This window comes from Uloborus diversus, chromosome 7 (genome assembly GCF_026930045.1).
Source record: "Uloborus diversus isolate 005 chromosome 7, Udiv.v.3.1, whole genome shotgun sequence".
Taxonomy (NCBI): domain Eukaryota; kingdom Metazoa; phylum Arthropoda; class Arachnida; order Araneae; family Uloboridae; genus Uloborus; species Uloborus diversus.
Window position 1 is genome coordinate 17,292,020 of NC_072737.1, and position 19,404 is coordinate 17,311,423.

At 33.8% G+C, this 19,404-nt stretch overlaps 1 protein-coding gene across 1 annotated transcript; it reads right to left on the reverse strand.

Annotated features, from left to right (window-relative positions):
* Nucleotides 1-694: 694 nt before the first annotated feature.
* On the reverse strand, nucleotides 695-19,187 carry LOC129226293 (nuclear nucleic acid-binding protein C1D-like). The gene is made up of 4 exons (XM_054860897.1): nucleotides 18,996-19,187; nucleotides 16,372-16,438; nucleotides 10,628-10,683; nucleotides 695-856 (listed from the first exon to the last, which is right to left on the reverse strand). The coding sequence occupies exons 1-4, from the start codon at nucleotides 19,125-19,127 to the stop codon at nucleotides 695-697; spliced, it is 417 nt and encodes a 138-aa protein (XP_054716872.1). The 5' UTR covers nucleotides 19,128-19,187.
* Nucleotides 19,188-19,404: the final 217 nt, after the last annotated feature.

Below are 19,404 nucleotides of genomic sequence, written 5' to 3' on the forward strand. Positions count from 1 at the left end.
CAGAAGTGTGATCCGGGGGACCTTTTGTGTTGCTTCAAGTTGATCCTTCGGACTGGCCAGCGACTACATCGACATATTGGTGACATTTTTCCTTTATTTACTGGAACCACTTTTGTTATGATATTTTGGGGGTGTTATTTTACGGGGATGTTATAAAAATTCTAGTCATATTTAATAAATGTATTTTTCTGAAACATGTTTTTTTGCTTGTCTCCAACTTGACATTACACGGCCAGTTAATGTTGGCTTAGTTTAAATATCTTAACCTTTGGATTTTAAACTTAACTTTAATTATGCCAACACACAGTGTGCAACACCCAACATGCGCCAATCCAGAACTGACACAATATGGCAACTGGTTGTTGATATGGTGAATTTTGATTACTGTCATGTGCTTAGTGACACTCCCAAGATTAAGACAAATCGATTGACGTAAGAATTACCAAAATTGGCCAAAACGTTCAACCTGCAGAACGCCACATAGGAACAGATATACATACATAGACTTATAAACACGCTACCCTCCTTTGCGTTGCGCACGCACAGTTGGGTAAAAAGCAAATGCATGGAAAATAAAACTTTTCACATACATTTTTATTTCCTCAGAGAAAATGATAAGTTTTTCTAAACAAAATAGTGTGAAAGAATTCTAAAAAGCTGCATCCCAAATTACAAAATTTTGTTTTTGAAAATGCTAGGAAAATGAAAACCAACCATCTGTTTCTTCAGCTTCTTTCTCTTTAGGTTTCCACAAGGCATTGCGTACAAATCTTCCAGCAGCTGCTTTATCCAGGGTAGGAGCTTTGTCTTTATCGGTTATTTCTTTCACCCTTAGCATGAAGCTTTTGTACCTTTCCTAAAATTAAAAAAGTGTTGAGCAACAATTCTTCTATTCACCATTTTTAAATTTCTACACATTACAGGAAAAAAAAAAAAAAAACAACAAGATGAAGATGTACATCAATAAGTAAAATGCAACTAGCTGCATCACCCGACTTTGCATGGTCCACCTCAAAAATAAAAGGTATGGCAAGTGACGCGTGATCAACACTCAGGCTTGAGCTAAAAAAAATCAGTAAAAAATTTGGGAGCAGAGGAGGAAATATAACCAAAAAGTAAACATTTTAAATACCCCGATTACAGGAAAAGCCTTTAAAACAAAATTCAGAGTTTTACCTGTTCATATTCGAGAAAAAATCGCAACAGATCTTTCATCTAAATGTTTTTCTTCACGCTATACATTTTAATAAAAGCACTGTTACGGAAAGTTGAGTGAAGCACTGAATAACAATTTGAATGGAGGAAAGCCTTAAAAAAATAGGGATTTTATGTCGAAGTCTAAGTGTCCTAATTAATAGTTTTTAATTGATATCTCTGCTAATTATTATCAGAGGGTTATGCTAAATAGCCAAACATGAAGACGAGAAAATTACGAATCCATCGATACCTGGTTTCATGGTCAGTTCACTGTCGTTCGGGAGAAGAAACTTGGGCATACATAGTTGCATAGATAGGTGCATACGCTCAGTTTTTAATTATATAAGATGAACAGTAATTTATTACAAATAATATGCATAAATAAACACATCTGCAAGGTGTATTGTATAATACTTAGAGAAGACTATTATGCAGTGTATCCCTTTTAAACCTTATTTACTTTTTTGAAACAATAACAAAGAGGGAAAAAAAATAATAAATCGCAAAATATCAACAAAGATGTGTTTCCAAGGTGAAATTTCCTATTTTTTACAACAATATTTTCCGTACATTGTGAGTAAACAAAAAAAAAAAAAAAAAGGGAAAAGAAAAGTAAAAGTAAAATAATAAAAAGATAATTAATTTGAATTCTGAAATTTTGAATTCAAATAATGTTTTTCGCAATCACGAACTGCGACAGGACCCTACTCATTGGAGTTATTGTTTCTAGAAACGGCTCCTGTCCCCCCCAAGCCTGCCTCTCCTCCTGGGCGGTTACGTGTGCATTAGTTGTGTGTGTGCGTAGACCTGTGTGTATGCACGTACGCGTGTGTGTGTAGGACATGGACGCCTCCGACCAGGAGAAGCGGATAGCTCAGGATCGGAGCAGCCGCGCCGCCAGCAGAGGACGGTGGGCGGTGGTGCTTCTGGTCCAAGTTGAAAAAGGCACGGACCATCCACTATAATATCAAAATCTGTTCGCGTCCGTCTGTCTGTCTGTCTGAAGATCGATCTCCTCGAGAACCGCTGCGAATCGAGAGTCGAACGAGATACCGATCAATTCGAAATTTTCCAAAGAAAACAATAGGACCAATCTCGTAATTGTACGACTTTAATTAGCGGAGATATTAATTAAAACGTTAATTAACATAACGTTATTCAGGAATTTTTATTTCTTTCCTGTTGCCATTTTGCGTATGAGCAAATAAAATTCTAATAATTGTTTTAAAAGAGATTTTTTTGGCTGCTGTCCAAATCTTAAAACAACGTTTCCATCCAGAATTTCATTTCAAATTAGTTTAAAATTGGTTGCCCTATTCGGATATAGCCTTTATTTTATCGTCTGTCCTTTTTTTATTTTTTACATTCAACGTTCTTTTCCTCATATAAAAGTTGTTTCTTTAGCTATGTTTATTGATTGTAGTTTATCATTCACGGCCTCATATTTTGATATATTTAGGATGTGCGACTAATTATGTTTATTTTGTTGAACTTTTTCCCGTTACATGGGTGAGTTTTCGAATTGCAATAACTTTCTTTTTCTTTCCTGTTTCTATTTTTGAAATACAGTTTGTATCGTTAAAAGAACATGTTAAATCAAGATTGTTTGGATTTCTTTAAGTGAAACAGAGTTGAACAAAAAAATTGTTTTTAAGGATTTTAACTAAAGCTATCTTGGAATCTGATGACTTGGTATTTAATTAATGCTTATTGGTATTTATTTAGTCTTGGTGCTTTAGTTTCACATAATCAATCAAAATGTGTGTGTCATTTTATGTAAAAAGATGATCGTAATGGTACATAAATATTTCAGATATAGTCTATCAGATTTAATTCAGTTTAAAGTGACCAGAGATTATAGTTGATAATGCATATATTTTCATCTTTTGTGCTAATTGAAAATACTCATAACTTGTATCATTGATAACTATGATTAACGTTAAAGAGAATTTTGACAAAAATATGCTCTACTGGTGTTTTACAAACCTTGCATTACGCGAATTTATTTACTTCTTAGCGCTTTAGAAACTGATGTCAGAGTAATACAAAAACATCAATTGGACATCTCTTTCATTTTTTAAGTAGCCCGTGCAACGCCCGGCACGCAGGCTAGTAGACTAATAATAAGAGTAGACCGAGCTATGGCAACCCTTTTGCTGCTCATAAACCAAACCATGTGACTGGTGGATATCCTAGCAACAGCGGGCGTTGATCGCAGCAGACGATCAACGTCCGCGAGAAATAAAATAAATAGAATTGATGGAACACGGAAGAATGATCTTTTATGGGGTCCGATTTGTAAATTTGTCATTCTAAGTTGTAAATATTTTGTTAATATAGTGAGTTTTTCGTTTAGATAGTATTGTGCATTTTCTTTAGTCAATTTCAATAACTCTCTAAGTAATTAAAGATGCAAGCGACCAAGAAGAATCGGCAAATGGTAAGATTTTTACCTACAGTTTCAATTTAAGATACCGATTAGTACATTTTTGCGTTAACGCAAAACGTTTACGCCATTTCGTTCACACCAACGCTGACAGCTCCAAATGAAATAAAAGTTACCGAAAACTGATCAAAAACTAATTACTAATGTCAAAATAATGCATAACTAAAAGAAAAACAGTTCAATCTCTGCACCTTGGGAAGAAAATTATAATAAAAACGCATTATGTCTTAAAATACCTGCCGAGTGCCAAACTATAGATAATCCTGCCAGCTGGCAACCATGCCGCCAAAGTTTTCGCCGAGCCTTCCACCAGTCACATGATGTATCCATGAACCAATTTTTTCATCAGCAAGACTGGGGAAGCTCGGTCTACTCTTATTATTAGTCTATGGCACGGACACCAAAAACGGTCAAATGAGCAATCGTGATTGCTCAAAAAAAAAAGCACTCCAAGGTGACTTCTGTAAAATGGACCAGTAGCATAGTGCGGAAAAAATTTTAGAAGGCATAATTGGGGGACATAAAGGGGGACAAAATTAGTTTCAGTCAATTTACATCAAATAGTTTCTATTTAAAAAAAAATAGTAATACACATAAATGAGGTTTAATCTTATCAAGATAGCCAAATGGCAAAATAAATTCAAATTTAGGAATGCAAAAAACAGATAAGGTTTAACTGGATTTTGTGCATTAATATTGTGTATACAAAGCAAATTATCAGGGGGGAAAAAAGTAATGGCACGCATAAATGAGATTTTATATAACCAAACCATCCAAATGCCAAATTTTTACCAAAAGAATCAAGTTTATCTTAATTCCACTCTTTTGAACTTGGATAGATTTGGCTGAAAGTTACACTAAAGGAGATGTCCGAGCATACCAATTTTTTAAATCTAGAAAAGAAATCCAAGCATAAAATATGAGGTAGTGGGAAGCATAGGGCGATAAGTGGCAAAATTAAAAATTTGGAGACAACCAGCATAAAAAGTGGAGGAACCTCTCCCGTCTTGGAACAAGAGATGGTACTAGTAGCCCTGGTAGGTTCTGTTATACAGTAGACCCTCGTTTTATGCGGTTTAACATTTGACGCCGTTATTTTATTTTACGCAGATGAGTTTCGGTTTTAAGGGGATGCAACAACACAAACAGATAAAATTCTCCTCTCTATCAAAATCTAAACTCCTAAAGATTGCAGATAACGTGTAATCAACTGCATTTTGGCGTACTAATCATCGAGCTTGGGCCACTGGAGACATTTTATGCGATTGGTTCCAGGGCTCTTTCCAGAAGTAAAGTTATTAAACTCACACAGTTCAGAACTCAGTGGAAGAAGAGCTTTTAGGAGTGACAAAGAAGGCCAAAACCAACGAGGATACCGACGTCAGTGATGCACAACCAAAAACAGTCACATTGAAAAATTTTAGCCATTCCTAGTGAATAGAAATGATCATTCTAATTTGTTAGCGAAGGAAGATTCTATCATGGAAATGACGTAAGTGATCGTGGAAGCATTAATGATCTGCAAAGAATTACAGAGAAAAATTCTTAATGACTGCCAAAAGACTATCATAGCCTTCTCCTCTTTATAAACAGAACACAAAATTAATTCATGTTTTCTTACTGCATGTTGTGCATAAAAGTCGATATAAGTACACATTAAACTTATTATACAATTAGTCATCACTAGAATGAAGTAAAGTCAGAACAAACAACGTAAGTAGAAGCACAAATTTGTAAATTACAGCAGACACGTGTTTCGGCGTTACAGGGAACGCCTTTTTCAATGCAAAAAATAATGAGCTTATGGATGAAAAGACATCCGGCAAAAGCCAAGAGCAGATAAGCATGCAGCTTAAAAGACTGCTCTTGGCTTTTGTCGGATGTCTTTTCATCCATATGCTCATTATTCTTTGCATTGAAAAAGGCGTTCCCTGTAACGCCGAAACACGTATCTGCTGTAATTTACAAATTTGTGCTTCTACTTACGTTGTTTGTTCTGACTTTACTATTCAGCACAAAGGTATTTATTTATCTTATTAGAATGAAGTATTTTGTTATCTGCGGAACCAAACCCCTATTTTAACACTAGTATTAGGTCTCAATTTACGAGGTTTCGATTTACGTGGCATTTCCGTGGAACGTAACCCTTTTGTAAAACGAGGGTCTACTGTACAGCATGATTTAGAGTGTGACGTGCTCCTTTCCACGTGTCCCTACTGCTGGATGACCTTGAGAGGTCACCATGATTGACGTCTGAGTAGTGAATAGGCTGGGACGCCGTTAGGTCCTTTGGCAGTGTTGCACCCATAGACTAATAACAAGAGTAGACCGAGCTTTCGCATTCTTGCTGATAAAGAAAATTGGTTCATAGATGTATCATGCAGAGCCGTGTCCAAGGGGAGGGTTTTAAGGGTTAAACCCCTCCCATTGAAAAAAAATCAATGAATCATTAAACGATTTTCCAAAACGTATTTTAAGTTTTAATTAATTTTAGAGTTAAACTCTGATACAGTATTCACCCTCTTTAATATTTCCCCATGTTTAACAATTACCATTTTCCTCAATTGTAGGATTCCCAAGCCCCTTCGCTTCTAAGTGCTTGAAAAAATGGAATGGCAATGCTGTAAGCATGCAAGGGAAAATTACCTAAACGAATATTAGACAATGACGTAGCCCCCCCCCCCTCCCAAAAGAAAACTTAGGGGGCTTGGAAAATGGTTACTTTGCTTACTGTTTTTTTATGGTACGCCTTTAGTGTTGGATGAATTAGTCGTTTCACACATTAGAAAAATGTTTCTATGCGAAACAGCAATTTTTTTTAATACAATTTTTATTTTCATTAAATTCCTGTTCAATGTTATTTGATGGAAAAACAAAAGGAAAAAAAAGAAACTAGAATTAGGTGGCATAAAAAAATATGTGTCCTTTTACAAAATTTTCAACTGTACAAATAGGATTTCATTTAGAAAAAAAAAAAAAAAACCGCAAAACGTATTAAAAAAAAAAAAAAAAAGCCTAGTTATCGAACTAAAATGAACTATTCAACACGAGTAGTTAGTTTTCCTTTCACAAGGTAAGTTACATAGGTAAAAAGTTTCAACCCCTCCCTTTATAAAATCCTGGACACGGGCCTGGTATCATGTGACTAGTGGAAGGGCTTGGCGAAGACTTTGGCAGCATTATCTACAGTTTGGCACTCGACATGTATTTTAAGACTGTGTTTTCATTAAAAAAAACTTCCAGGTGCAGAGATTGAACTGTTTTTCTTTTAGTTATGCATTATTTTGACATTAGTAATAGTTTTTGATCAGTTTTCGGTAACTTTTATTTCATTTGGAGCTGTCAGCGTTGGCGTGAACGAAATGGCGTTAACGCAAAAATGTACTAATCGGTATCTTAAATTGAAACTGTAGGTAAAAATCTTACCGTTTGCCGATTCTTTTTGAGCGTTTGCATCTTCAATTGCTTAGAGAGTTATTGAAATTGAATAAAGAAAATGCACAATGCTATCTAAACGAAAAACTCACTATATTAACAAAATATTTACAACTTAGAATAACAAATTTACAAATGGGACTCCATAAAAGATCATTCTTCCGTGTTCCATCAATTCTATTCATTTTATTTCTCGCTGGCGTTGATCGTCTGCTACGATCAACGCCCGCTGTTGCTAGGATATCCACCAGTCACATGGTTTGGTTTATGAGCAGCAAAAGGGTTGCCATAGCTAGGTCTACTCTTATTATTAGTCTATGGTTGCACCTTTTGAAGGCCAATATTCACGGTCGCATGTGATCTTAAGCCGAGTGCAGTGGGTGGGTGTAGACTTTTTGGTGCCTGTGGTCAAGCAAATCAAATCTCTTCCCGTGTTAGCTACGATTGCAGCGCCAAGAAGTCCACCAATTAAAAAAAAATTAAAGTTGGGACGGGCATGCTTCTTGTTGGTTCAGGTGCCAAGAAAATTTTCGGTGAATCGAGAAGACGACACCAGGACTCCATGGTGTGGAGTTGGAAAAAAAAACCTCATTGGTCTCTCATACCTGGGGGTACGGAGAAAATTTCTACAAGAGTGGAACTGTGTTCCAGAGGCACAACTGTTGTTGTGCCGTATCATTATTTATTTTTGAGCTGTTCGTCTACAAAGTCCTCCGCTCGACGCAAAGTATCGCCGAAGAACCGTGTATGTTCATTTTGCTGAATGCGACTGTAAATAGTGTAAATACTCGTATATTCTAATAGTCCCGATTGCACTGATAAATTTCTAGTCCTTGAAAACCGTGTTGTTACTTGGAGAACAGAATCATTACAAATACGCCATAAGTGAAACAATGTTGAATAAAATCTAGAACCTTATCTTTTAATGTGTTTTAGTCAAAACTTGATAAGTCCACTTTGCTTCTCCCTGCCTCATATGATTCAATAAAAAACCCTAATAAAATTTATTTACCATGAAAACAATAAAAAAATTTCAAAAAATGGTTAATTTTTGCTGATACTATATTACATTGCAAGCAGTATATAGAATATGAAAATATCTTATTTCAGCATAAATCAACATACAAATCATAAAATTACCAATTATAAGTTATGAATATAGGATAAATATACGATTACAAGAACATGCCATAGTTAAAAAAGATTTTTTTTTTTTTTTCAATTTATATAAGTTGTATGCTTTACCTAATTTTATTTCCACTGCAACACATTTCTATTACATTTAATGTGCAATAAGAATCATTATTAGAAAAACATTAACAGATTGAATAGGGTCTGGTGGGGGAAAGTGGTCAATGGGGTAAAGTGGTCACACGTCGAATAAATGGCTATAGCTTGGAAATAAATGTTCGAATGTATGTGAAAATTTTATTTTAGAGTAGGGCGGTTAAAAACTAAATTTTGAATACAAAATTTCACAACTCGCAAAATTTTATTTAAAGAAAAAAAATATTTTGGGTGAATGTGAAACATTTTAAAATTTAAACACCTCTTTTAACCTTCATGGGAAACTTTGTTTGTTGGAATTATAAACAAATTGACTGCACAGGAAGCTTCCTACATGTCTCAAGAATTCTTACTGTTTAGCAGTTAGCTGAATAAATTTCAGATAATTTTTTATAACAATTTAAGTAAGATGGGGTAAAGTGGTCATAATATTAGGCTTAACGAATATTGTTCTTCTAATGTCATTTAATCTTTAAATTGAAGGCAGATACAAATTAAAGATACAAAGTAAACGGGGTTAAATATATGAGTATATGCGTATATATATACGCATATATGCTCGTGTAGGCACGTACATAAACGTATTCACATATATGCACAAATAAATACGTATATGATTAGTTTGCAAGTATTTTTTATCCATATAGCTATACATTCTACTATATACGTATATTCTCGCTTATACTCGTATACATACGAACACTTATATACTCAGGTAGACATTTACACACAAGCATAAGAAATACAAGCATACAGGGTAAGTTTAAACTCTTGAACAAATCATTAAAAAGTGATAGAGGAGAGGATAAGAAGCAGGAATATAAGGAACATATGGTCGCAAACACAATGCTGACGCGCTACATGCACGCAAAGCCAGAAACTAATGGATGCAAAAAAGGTCACAAATTTATTACACAAAGACAATTGTACACAACATTTTAGGTCTTAAGAAAGTTTTAAAGCGACTGATGAAATTTGCGGCCTGCAGCTGTAATACATGGGTCGCATTCACAGATCACTCACTGTTGCAATAACGAGACTTTTGAAAAACTTTCATCAGCCGCTGCGCCTTTTTTGCGATGCGTGTATTAGACAGGCCGTAACTTTTAACAACTGCTCTAAATATTTCTTAAAAACTAAAATGTTAAGTCAAATCATCTTTGTGCAACAAATTTGTGCCCTGTTCTGCATCCATTAGTTTCTGGCTTTGTGTGCATGCAACGCGTCAGTGATTATAACTTCCTTTTGATTCTTTGCTTCCTATCCTCCCCTCTCACGGCCCTTTGATTTTTGCCCAAGAGCTTACATTCACACTGTAGGCCGACAAGTATATTAGCGTGTATTCATACATGTACTGGTGTATGCACGTAAATGTACGTATATACGTCTCTACAGGTATATTATCGTGTTTACAAGTATACATGCCTATATTCTCGTGCTTCCATATTATATTTCCGTGAGTAGACACGTACAAAGACGCACTGGATATATCCACGAATTAACTCGTGTATACCAGTATATGTATGTATGCACACTTATAAATGCGTATGTACATCTACTATACACGTATATATTCAATTATGCACGTAAGTTCTCGAGATGCAAGTGAATACGTGCATATGATGTTCGTTTATACACGTATATACTCGTGTAGTATATATACGTGAAACGTATATACACGTGACACGTATGTACTCGTGTAGATACGTACACACTCCTGTAGGTAATTACTTATACATGCTTATATACACGTATATGCACGTATATACTTGAGTAAGCACGTGCATGTATGTATCTGATGTATACATGTATCTACTCATATAGGAACGTGTTTATTTGTGTGTAACACGATACGTAAATATTCGTGTGTACACACATGTGCTCGTGAATATACTTGTAACTACAAAAACAACCAAAATATACAAGTATTAGGGTTATTTGTAACGGTTTTGCATCTATTTTTAACTATGACCATTTTACCCCATGCTATGACCACTTTCCCCCACCCCATGGGGTAAAGTGGTCATAAAAACATAGGGAAAAGAATGTGCTATAAGACTACTAAAATCAATATTTTTCTCCCTAAAATTCAATGTACCGTGTTCTTGAATAATGCAATGTAAAATAACAACAAAAAAAGTTGAAGTGTTTAAAGAACTTATTGTATTTATTATCCATCTTAGTTGAAAACCTACGATTTTATGACCACTTTACCCCACCAGACCCTATAGTTTTAGCAAAAAAGTGAAAACAAATACACACTAGTTCAGTCTTAATGCTGTGTTCTTTAGGATCAATTCCCTGAGTATTCAAATACACTGAAAATAAAGCAAAAATTACAGAATGAAGAAAATAAATAAATAAATAAAAATGTGAATAAATATTAAAACAACATTATAAATATTGTGCAAGCATTACCATGTTGATGACTAATAAATATTTATCAAGGTATGCAAACTTTCTAAAAAAGAATCGAGAACAATAGGATACATTTAGAACACTGAACAAACCCCATATGATATCATAAATTTCCAAAAAAAAAAGATTACAAAGATATAAGGTTAATAGCCTATTGTAGTATCTTAACATGGTCACTGCTGTGATCACCACCAAGGGGCAGGGTTGGCAAGTTTTTGAGTTTCACAGTCTGGTTCCAGGGCAGTGGAGTTAGAGTCGGACTGATTTTGGGGTAAAGGAGTCAGAGTCGTTAGAAAAAATGCTGACTCCAACTCCAGGCCTCTTTTTTCTTTAATTTTCACTGACATAATAAAAACTTAGTACTAATAGGTTTGATTCCATGCATAAAGGCCTACCAATCAGGAAATAACTGACATTGGGAACCAACCGGCTTGTTTGTTTATCGAAACTTCTGTAATAGCTACCTAAGCCATCCCCTAGCGTCAGGGTTGGGTTTTAGACTTTCCAAAACTGGTTTAGGACAGGACAGGGGGTTTTTACCGTCTAAAACTGTCCAAAAGTGTTCGAAACCATCTTAAACTGTCCAAAACTATGCTAAAGTTAAAGGGGTGTAATCTAATCAAGTCATATTGACTGCAATATTCGTAATGCATAAATATAGATGTATCCAAAGTCTAATTAATGAGTTTTTTTTTATAATATTTTTTTCTAAAATGTTATTTTAAAAAATGTTTTACTTAAAAAAATTGCATAAACTACTACATATAAACTTCCTTATGTAACAGTTGGTGGAGTTATGAGAGGAAATTCACAACACTACCAAGACAACTAATTTCAGATCCATTTATAATTGAAAGGAATGTTATTAAATGTGCAATATTTAAGTTTAAAAAAAAACTTAATTTTTTAAATGGTTTTTGCAAATAAGTTTTATATGATGTTTTAATGAAAATTATTTTTTAAATCATAGATTAAAGAACAAGAAATTGATGATTAAACACTCATATTGTAAAACTTGCGTTATTCTCTTTTTTTAGTTCATATTTTTTTAATACATTCTGAAACGACAAAAAAATTGTAACTTATTGCATTTAAGTCAATTATTGCACTGTATTTTGAACTTTCTTTTGCACACATGCATAAATGTCAAAAAATTTGGTTTATGGGGGAAAAAAAAACTCCTGCATACAAATTGAAATTTTCAATGAAGAATTTAATTTCTACATAATTAAATTAAAATCAGTTGCATAAATAAACTACATATATATTTATACTTGAATGTTCATATTGAACAAATGTATTAAATAGTAAAAAAAAAAAATAAATAAATTTGACACATTTTGTTCTGTTTTTGATATTTTCTCACAAAATATACTTTCTCACGAAATAGTTTTAGACACTTTCGGACACAAGGGCTTTGAACAGGATGATAAAAAACTTGCCAACCCTGTTTTCTTTTGCACACATGCATAAACATAGGGAAATTTGGTTGCTATTATCAAAAAAAAAAAAAAAAAAACTAATGCAAAGAAATTAAAATTTTGATCAAGAAATCAACTTCTATGTAACTAGATTCAAATCAGCTGCATAAATAAGTTGAATGTTCTCCATTGAATAAATGTTCAATATAAAGAATTACTTTATTACATTTTATTCTGTTTTTGGTGATTTATCACGGAATGCAATTTTTCTAAAAATATAGTTTTGGACACTTTCAGACAGTTTTGGACACAAGGGTTTTGGACAGGACGGTAAAAACCAGAGTTTTTACCCTGGTTTTTACCGTAGTGTCCAAAACCTTGCCAACCCTGCCTAGCGTTTTTTTTTTTTTTTTTTTTTTTTTAACTTTCTTTAACTGATAGCAACTGCTAGGAAACAGTTTTATTGCCTAACATTTTCTATGTAATAATCACTTTCAACTAAAAATAATATATTTTTTACTTTGATCTCAGTTATAAAATAGTAAAAGGAATGCACCCTTGAGCATGAGCAAGTCAGGGCCATAGCTCAGGAGGAAATTTCCGAGGGTGCTCGGTAAATTCAAATAAATGTTAGAGCAAATCCAAAAGATCCGGAAAATATATGTTTTTTTAAATCGAAAGATTATATCTATCTTGGATCTCATTAAAAAGGAAGAAGTAAAATAAGTTTTTGATTTCTTGGTTACAACATACAATAAGCAGTTTATCTTAAAATCTTCATATTAAGGTTAATTCTAAAGTAGACAACAAAATTAAAATTAAAATTGAGCAAAGAAGACAAAAAGGTATAGTAAAAGCTATTTGTACAAAGCTTTATACTGCCTCATTTTGTGTAAAGTACATGTACCCGACCTCTCCCCGCAATCTAGTCCCTGTTTTCGATGAAATTTTATAGATGAAACTGTTGAAATATCTATAATCGCACTTTAATTGGTTAAAGTAAACTTGAAATACACCGCCAGCTCAGTCAATTCCAGCCGAGGACTGCAGTTTCGTGCTTATTAGCACTCATCAGCCCGGCATAGGAGTGACTGGGCTGGAGGTGGAAAACCTCTTAAGGAAGCCAAGAGTGCCAAACAAACTGGTAGCCAATACAGAATTAGCTCTGACCAGACGAGTGACCGAAACAATGGTTCGGTTCAACTCGAATTTACTCGGCAGGTATATACCTGCCTTTGCCTTCAAAATTCGAGTTGAACCGAACCATTCGGTCACTCGTCTGGTCAGAGCTAATTCTGTATTGGCTACCAGTTTGTTTGGCACTCTTGGCTTCCTTAAGAGGTTTTCCACCTCCAGCCCAGTCACTCCTATGCCGGGCTGATGAGTGCTAATAAGCACGAAACTGCAGTCCTCGGCTGGAATTGACTGAGCTGGCGGTGTATTTCATGTATTTCTGCCTTAGCCCTGGCTATAGGGCGGTAACTTACTGAATAAAGTAAACTTGGTTCAATAACGTTTTGCTATTGGTCAGGGCTTACTTGAAGTTCTCTCAGAGGTCCTAATTTTCTTAAGTTAATCCTTTTTCTTTTGTCTATATTTTATTTATTTATTTCTCATTGGTTGTTTTACACTAGAAGCATATTAATTGGTTAACTTACTAATCCTGGACTAAAACTATAAATAGTCTATGTGCTTACTCTGCTTTGGTTCTTTGGTTATTAAATATTACATATTTTGTCATTGTTTATGTAGATGGTTTCTTCATCATTAATAAATGTGTTTTCGATCCATGGCATGATAATCATTTAATATTCTCAACAGAAACATAATTTAAGACTACTTGGGGAAATTATTCAGAAATAAAGCATTTATACTTTTTATAAACTCGACCGGCTGGTGGCGTGATGGTTAGATGCTGGCCTTCTATGCCTGTGGCCCTGGCCTGCCTGAGGTGGCCAGTCGATTTGACAGAATCAGATGCAGAAAATCATCAGCGCCCATGTCGTATGAATTTGTGGCATGTAAAAGACCCCTAGGGTATTCATTTGGCTCAGAATTCCCTAGGCAAAATTAAAAAAATTCATAGTGCAATTTCGCATCAAATGAGAGCCCAGATGCCTCCATCTGGTGGAAACTGGGCATCAAAAAAACTACTGTGTCATGCATCAGCGCCTTCATGCTGACACACGAAAGACTGATGCATTGTGGGGGAGCGCACTAGGTCTAATTATGACCCAGACGCCTTGAGGTGGGTCTCTTATACAGCCCCATTGAAAACAAAAAAAAAAAAAAACGTTTTATAAAATCTGAAATTAACTTTGGGTATCATCACCCACCAGATAATTGTCACCCAAAGCGGACTGCCCCTTTTATGAAAGGTTTTTTGACTTAAGCAAAAAACCTTTTTTTTTCTCAAGTCACAGTTTTCAAATATTGGAATCACACGATTTGATCAACATCAATGAGTTAAACATTAAAGAGAAGCAAATTAATTAATTTTAAATTTTTATTAAAAAAAATGGAATTTGTAAATAATCTCATATTTAAAATCACAACTATTGGAAAACTTGATTTTCAAATTGAATTTTTAACTTTGTATGCATCTAAGTTTACAATACAATACAAAGCAAAAATTTCATTAAAAGAAATTAATTCTTCAATCTCTGGGGGGTTCTCCCCCTTCCCATGAGGGGGGGGGGGAATTGGAATAAATAAATAAATAAAAAGAAATGAATAAAAAAGCCGGAGTCAGCCATTTTCCTTCCGATTTTGCAGCCCTGGTCTTTACTGTTATGTCAAAACCCCCCTTTCAACATGGTTTTTGACATACAGGTACCCTCGTAAAACATAGTTAATTTGTTGCATGTAGTATCGAAACCATGTTATACGAGAATTTTTTAAAATAACTTTTTTACTAATTTTTAATACTAATTATGTATGGTGCATGAGAAAAATCAGGTTAAGATGTATCGTTTTATATCGAAACCGTGTTATATGCTACTTAGAAATAATGTTAATCAAAGGATGTGTGCCGTGTTATATACCGAAGCCAAGGTTCATAAAAACAAAGTCAAAATTTATTAGAGTTATCAACCATTAACAGAATGTATTAAACAAAAATGAAATTCTATCTTTTTAAAATATAACATTCGAGCTATATCAAAACCATGAAACATTAAAATGAAGTATAAATACTACCATAAAGTAAGTTTCATACCATGTAATATCAAAACTGTATTATAATAATTGCAAATGTAATACAATGTAATATTGAAACCGTGTTGTAGGAGTACCATGTTATACGAGGAACGCCTGTAGTCTGTACTTGTCTGAAATCTAAACTGCTGACCAAACCCTGTCAAAAACTGCAACAAAATTACTTTAACGAGTGATCCTTAGCTTTAGTAATTTTGATTTCATACACTAAAAGAAGCTTTTCGACTTTTCAGCAAATGTTTTAAAGGAGTTAATCAAAAACCTTGGACACTTCAGCAGACTTGACTCTTGTACTGGGAACTTTGGAGTAAAAATGAACCAAACACTTAACTCCAGCTCAACAAAGCTTTTTACCCTAAAGAAATTGTTTGCTTTAAAAAGTTAAATGTGAAGTGAACAACAATTTTACATTATTATGCTACATAAGATTTGCATCTAATTTAGCTTTTATTGAAAAAAACTGTAAGTCTTTGACGATTTCAACAAAATTTCTTTCTTTTTTTTTCCTAACATCTGCTCTTCTATCACTAATAAATCAGCTGAGAACTCCTTTAGTTACTTCCCCCCCCCCCCTCCTCTTCAGCATCCTGTTCATCATTTTAACATTCTATGATAGGAAGTGAGTGTTAAAAAGAAAAGATAGCTTTTGTTTCACAAGTCATTACATGAAAAAAAAAATGATATTGGAAATGTAATAATAGTAAAATGATTGTAAAAATGTAGATTAAATTATTTCTTATAAAAATAATGAGAGATAAAATGTATTCCTACAAAAAATAAATCAATTCTGCATTTATACAAATATTTAAGAGGTTAACAGCCTACAGACAAAGGTATTCTTGCAGGAACACAACAATTGATTCTGTTAAAGAAATCGAAGATAAAACATATTATAAAAATGTATTTCAAATTGCAAATTAAATCAAATTACAGGTAAAAGCAAAGACTTACTCCAAAAGAGAGAATTCAAAGCATAACCACAGCTCAAATTAAGTCTTGCTTTATCAAGAGGTGACATCTATCATTTGAAATGTAAGACAAATTTAAGATCATTCATTTTAGACAAGATTAATAACTAATACATAATAAAATTTTTAAAAAAAAGTAGCACATAGATATAAAAAAAAAGGAAAAGTAAAAGGATAAACATATCACTTTCTAAAGAGTTATGGATTTTAATTTCCCTTAAACAATCTCTTTTGTGCAATCACCTAAGTAATTTAGTTAGGTTTTCCAGAGTAGCAGATTTTTCTTGTGTATGTGTGTGGAGGGGAACGGGGGGAGGGGGGGGGGTCAAAGGGATAAAACTCGTTTCACTAGAATATGATTAAATATTTTTAAATTTATCCTTCTATTATATTTCTAACTACTCTCTCATGGTGGGGAAAATGTAGGTAGCTAAATTTATAAAAACTAAACATGAGGCTATTGGTTGAATTATTTATCACGTTGCAATCACAATGATTCTTATTAATATCGCTCATTATTGTAACATTTGGGCGAAGTTATGCATAGGGTTTAGCATTTAATACACTTAAAATGCTAAAAAGATATTTAACTTCTGCATTCTGAATAAATAAGCACTCAATATCTCAGTACTTCAAAGTAGATTAATTAGCTTTAAGGGATTCAGAGAGTAAAAAAATAATTTAAAAGAACTTAATGAAAACTTTGTTTATATAAAAAATATTATGGGGGGGAGGGGGAGCTTTTTTACTCTCCAGTGCCTCCTATAACAGCATTATCTGTGTCTGCTCCTGGCTTCCATATTAAGTTATGACTTTCAGCAGAAATTAAAGTGAGCTATAAGTGAGCACATCACTAAGTGCGCTTCCAGAGGCAAGATATGGAGGTCATTACCTCAACTTTCATAGGATCCTCAAATAAACTAGTATGTTGTGGCCATCACGAAACTTTCTTCTATATTTTTCCTTTTTCTGATCCCTCCCCATGCTTGACGAGGAAGCAATATTCCTAACAAAAAAAAAAATTACACATGCAAAAACTTGACGACCATCCCAATGTCTGAATTACTGCAAAAGCAAAGCAAAGAGCGAAAATTGAAAGTTACTTTAAAAGCCTTACTTGAATTAATTGCAAATATTTTATTTATTGAAAAACATAAGATGGCAACAGTTAAAAATTTTAATTCATTGAGATAATATTTCCGATCATTTCCATACAATTAAAATCACGAGAAATACGCAGACGACAATCTATTACGATTTATCCTTATTGTTGCATTAATAAAGCTATTTTTATTCGCAAAAAAAAAAAAAAAATCAACACCTCTTGGAGCGATTGGCGTCCAAATTGAACCAAAGCCTGTTTACGTATGGATTCACATATATTCCAAATTTCAAACAGAACATAGCATTACTTCTTGAGATAGGGCACTCACAATGGAAAAAAAGAACGGGCGATTGCGCTACCCCCTTTTTAGCTGTTGACACCAAAATAAAATCAGCTCTTATACCCACTAAGGGCTACTTGTCAAAAAATTTTTGTTAGATTCCGTTAGTTATTTCTTGAGATACAGCAGTCACAATTGACAACAAAAAACGTTCTATAATTCAACCGCCGTTTGAGCTATTGACACCAAAATTGAATCAGCACCTGCTCCTGTTAGGGGCAACATATGGACCAAATTTTGTTTGATTCCGCCAGTTACTTCCCGAGGAATAGCAATCACGCATAACTCAAAAAACGTCCCATTGCTCCACCCCCCTTGGAGGAATTCGCGCCAAAAACCAATGGGCACAAGTTCACATAGTGTCACATATGTGTACCAAATTTCGTTCGATTTCATGCGGTAGTTTTTGCTGTAGAGCGGCCACAAAAAACTGGTCACACACAGACGTGACACACACACACACATACATACACACATACATACACACACACAGACAGACAGACATTTTCCAAAAATAGTCGAAATGGACTCAGCACACCTCAAAACGTTTGAATCCGTCAAAATTCGAAAATTTGCACGAATCCAATACTTTCTTCTATATATTAGATATAGAAGAAAGTAAAAAATAAATACTATCCCCCTATGAGGATATTTCGAAAATTGGGAATCTGGCGCGTTTGTCTCATTTTTGGCGTAAATAATTTTATTTTGGTAGCCCTTCTGTTTTATAGTAACCCTATTTGAATAGATGTTTCGGTTCGATTTGCAACGAAAAATACCTCTCGCGCAGGCACTGGAGCCAAAAATTGACGCCAATGAAGAAAGATCGCCAGATTCCCAATTATCGAAATATCCCCGTTTATTGGAGGTGCGATTTGGATTCAGGAGTCTAAGAATCAGCCAGAATTATGCTGCAAGCATTCGGAATTTAGTTTACTATCCAAAGATAAACGAAAACAACATATATTTATAAAATATAACTAACAAAAAATGTGCTAGTCTAACACTAAAAACCATTTCAATTTGCTACAGAGAAAAAACTGCCAAAAGATTTAAACATTCACAAAAACTATGGTGCATTTTTGTCAGATAGAATGAGAAAACAGGAAGAGTTTAATTCAAAAAATGAATAATCATAAGAAAGTTTGTAAAGCAAGTATACCTGAACATCAGATGAATTAATGTTGATAGTTGTGAGAGGACGAAGCATTTCGTCTACATTTTTTAATGCCTCATGAAAACTTTGTAGTTTGTCTAAAATTTCTTCTGGAATATCAATTTCTGCGGCAGTCATTATTATAGTTTAAAAAGAACCAAAAAACACTTTTCTGCGTTTTCTAAATTTTGTTTGGGATTCGATTTCAAAATGTTACAGTTACAGTTTATGAAGTTTATAAACACAGTTACAGTTAATACAGTTAACATTATAATTTCAAGTAAATAAAACATCGTGATTCAAACATTCATAATAAAGAGCAGATAACTAGACTGTTTAAAATTCAACGCTATTTGGAGCTTTCGTGAAATTAAAATGTTATTATGCTGAACAAATTTAAAAAAAATGCATCCTG